At 64.2% G+C, this 1,748-nt stretch overlaps 1 protein-coding gene across 1 annotated transcript; it reads right to left on the bottom strand.

Moving 5' to 3' along the window:
* Positions 1-6: 6 nt before the first annotated feature.
* LOC105311723 (pleckstrin homology domain-containing family J member 1-like) lies at positions 7-1,192 on the bottom strand. The gene is made up of 4 exons (XM_011387635.2): positions 908-1,192; positions 736-803; positions 589-655; positions 7-445 (listed from the first exon to the last, which is right to left on the bottom strand). Exons 1-4 carry the CDS (start codon positions 999-1,001, stop codon positions 288-290), a joined length of 387 nt encoding a protein of 128 aa, XP_011385937.1. The 5' UTR covers positions 1,002-1,192; the 3' UTR covers positions 7-287.
* Positions 1,193-1,748: the final 556 nt, after the last annotated feature.

Genomic DNA, 1,748 nt, shown 5'->3' on the forward strand with positions numbered 1-1,748 from the left:
TGGTGTCCTCATAAAAATGGGGAATTTGGGACACAGATACATCGTATAAAGGCTGTAAGACGTCTGGTGGAAGCTGACATGAGGTGACGCTTCTACAAGCCGAGGACCTCCAAAGGTTGCCAACGGCCTCCAGAAACTGGGAGAGCCTGGGACAGACCCTCCCTCGGAAAGAACCAGTCCCGCCAACACCCCAATCTCAAACTTCTGCCCTCCAGCACTGGGAGAGAGAAATTCCCGATGTTGGAGTCCCCCAATCTGTGGCACCACGTTACGGCCACCCCAAGAAACTAGTCAAAGCTCTTGTTTTCCCTGCAAATCCGACCCTCTCCAGGCGACCCAAGAAAATCCTCCAGCGTTGCTGGCACAAAGCCGGGCACTGAGAACGGGTGAAAGGACAGCGGAGAACACCGAGAGATCAGGGATCCCCAACGGAGAAGAGTAAGTCCTAAGGGGAGGAGGGGAACGGCTAGGGCGTGGCTGGGACAGGTGCGCACAGCCTGCCCCATAGGGGAGGAGCCCCGCCCGGGACAGCGGACTTTGTTCCTGGGGAGGGATGGGGCGGAGCTGGGGGTCGCCCCCCACACTCACTGATGGAGAATCCGGTGGGCTCTTCCTGGGTGACTCTGCAGTGTTCCAGCAGCAGGGCTCCGACGGGCTGGGGGCAGACGAGGAGGATGGGCGAGCCACCCGGGCACCCCAGACCCCAGCCCGGGACCCGCCTCCCCGCCGCCCTACCTCGGCCTCGTCCGTCCGGAAGTAGAAGAGAAAATTGACCACCAACTTCACCAGCCGCCGCTTCACCACTGCGGACACAGGGCGGGCTCTCGCAGGCTCGGTGGCCGCCCACCCCGGCCCGCCCGCTCGCCCCGGCCCCCGGCCCCCGGCTCCCGGCCCCCGGCCCGCTCACCGCTGCCCTTCTTTGGGGCCCGCATGCCCAGCTCGGCCGCCAGTTCGGCCGGCTGCCGGGACAGCGCCTGCAGCTCCTTCTCGTTGTAGCGCATGGCGCCCTAGGACCCAAAACTAGGAGTACGGGCCCAGCCCTCCCGGCTGTCGTCCCGTAGCGCCAAATAAGTCCCAGGGCTCCGTCCCGGAAGCTCTTCTGAAGCTACTGCGCCTGCGCATCCCCCGGGGTTGCCCATTCTAGCAATCACCGGCGAGGGGCGCTGGCGCCCCGGGGGCCACGGGGTGGAACCTTGATGGGGCGCACGAGATAGCGAGCGAGACGGATTGTCGTTATATGTTAACCATGCACTAAGCTGGACCTGCTACTGGTGGTGCCATTTACCGAAACGGACACGAACAGGCAAAGGGTGGGGGAACGAGTTGCTTCCCGCAAGAGCCGACTCGTGCAAGTTACACCCACAGAGGGCGTTGATAGCCTAATGAGCATGCGCACTTCGGCTTCCGGCCCGCACTCTCAGCCCCGCCCCCTTCCTCGCGCCTCTGGAGTATTTCGCTTGCTCCGCTGAGGAAGCTGGACATGCGCGCGTGGGAGGCCCCGCCCCGTTTGCCCCCGGAAGTACTTGCTCAGCCCGCGCCGCGCGTGCGCAGGACGAAGTCGTGGCGGCTGAAAAGGCGAACGTACCGCGGTTTCGGGTGCATGTGATGAACGGAGCGAGAGCGGCAGACCTGGAGCCCACGCTTCCCTGTAAGAGAGCGGACGTGGGCGAGGGCGCCTGATCGGGCCACCGCGTCGTCCTTTCCCGAGGAATAGCGGGCCTCAGTGTCTCCGGCTCTTCTCCTTTGCT

Source organism: Pteropus vampyrus, unplaced genomic scaffold (genome assembly GCF_000151845.1).
Source record: "Pteropus vampyrus isolate Shadow unplaced genomic scaffold, Pvam_2.0 Scaffold1000007104, whole genome shotgun sequence".
Classification (NCBI taxonomy): domain Eukaryota; kingdom Metazoa; phylum Chordata; class Mammalia; order Chiroptera; family Pteropodidae; genus Pteropus; species Pteropus vampyrus.

What these genes read in the sequence shown, in the direction of transcription:
- LOC105311723 (XM_011387635.2), bottom strand. Translation starts at nt 1,001, where the DNA reads ATGCGCTACAACGAGAAGGAGCTGCAGGCGCTGTCCCGGCAGCCGGCC. An exon ending in GGCCCCAAAGAAGGGCAGCG is followed by an intron (nt 804 to 907) that starts GTGAGCGGGCCG and finishes CTGTGTCCGCAG; the next exon opens with TGGTGAAGCGGCGGCTGGTG. An exon ending in GCCCACCGGATTCTCCATCA is followed by an intron (nt 446 to 588) that starts GTGAGTGTGGGG and finishes TCCTCCCCTTAG; the next exon opens with GACTTACTCTTCTCCGTTGG.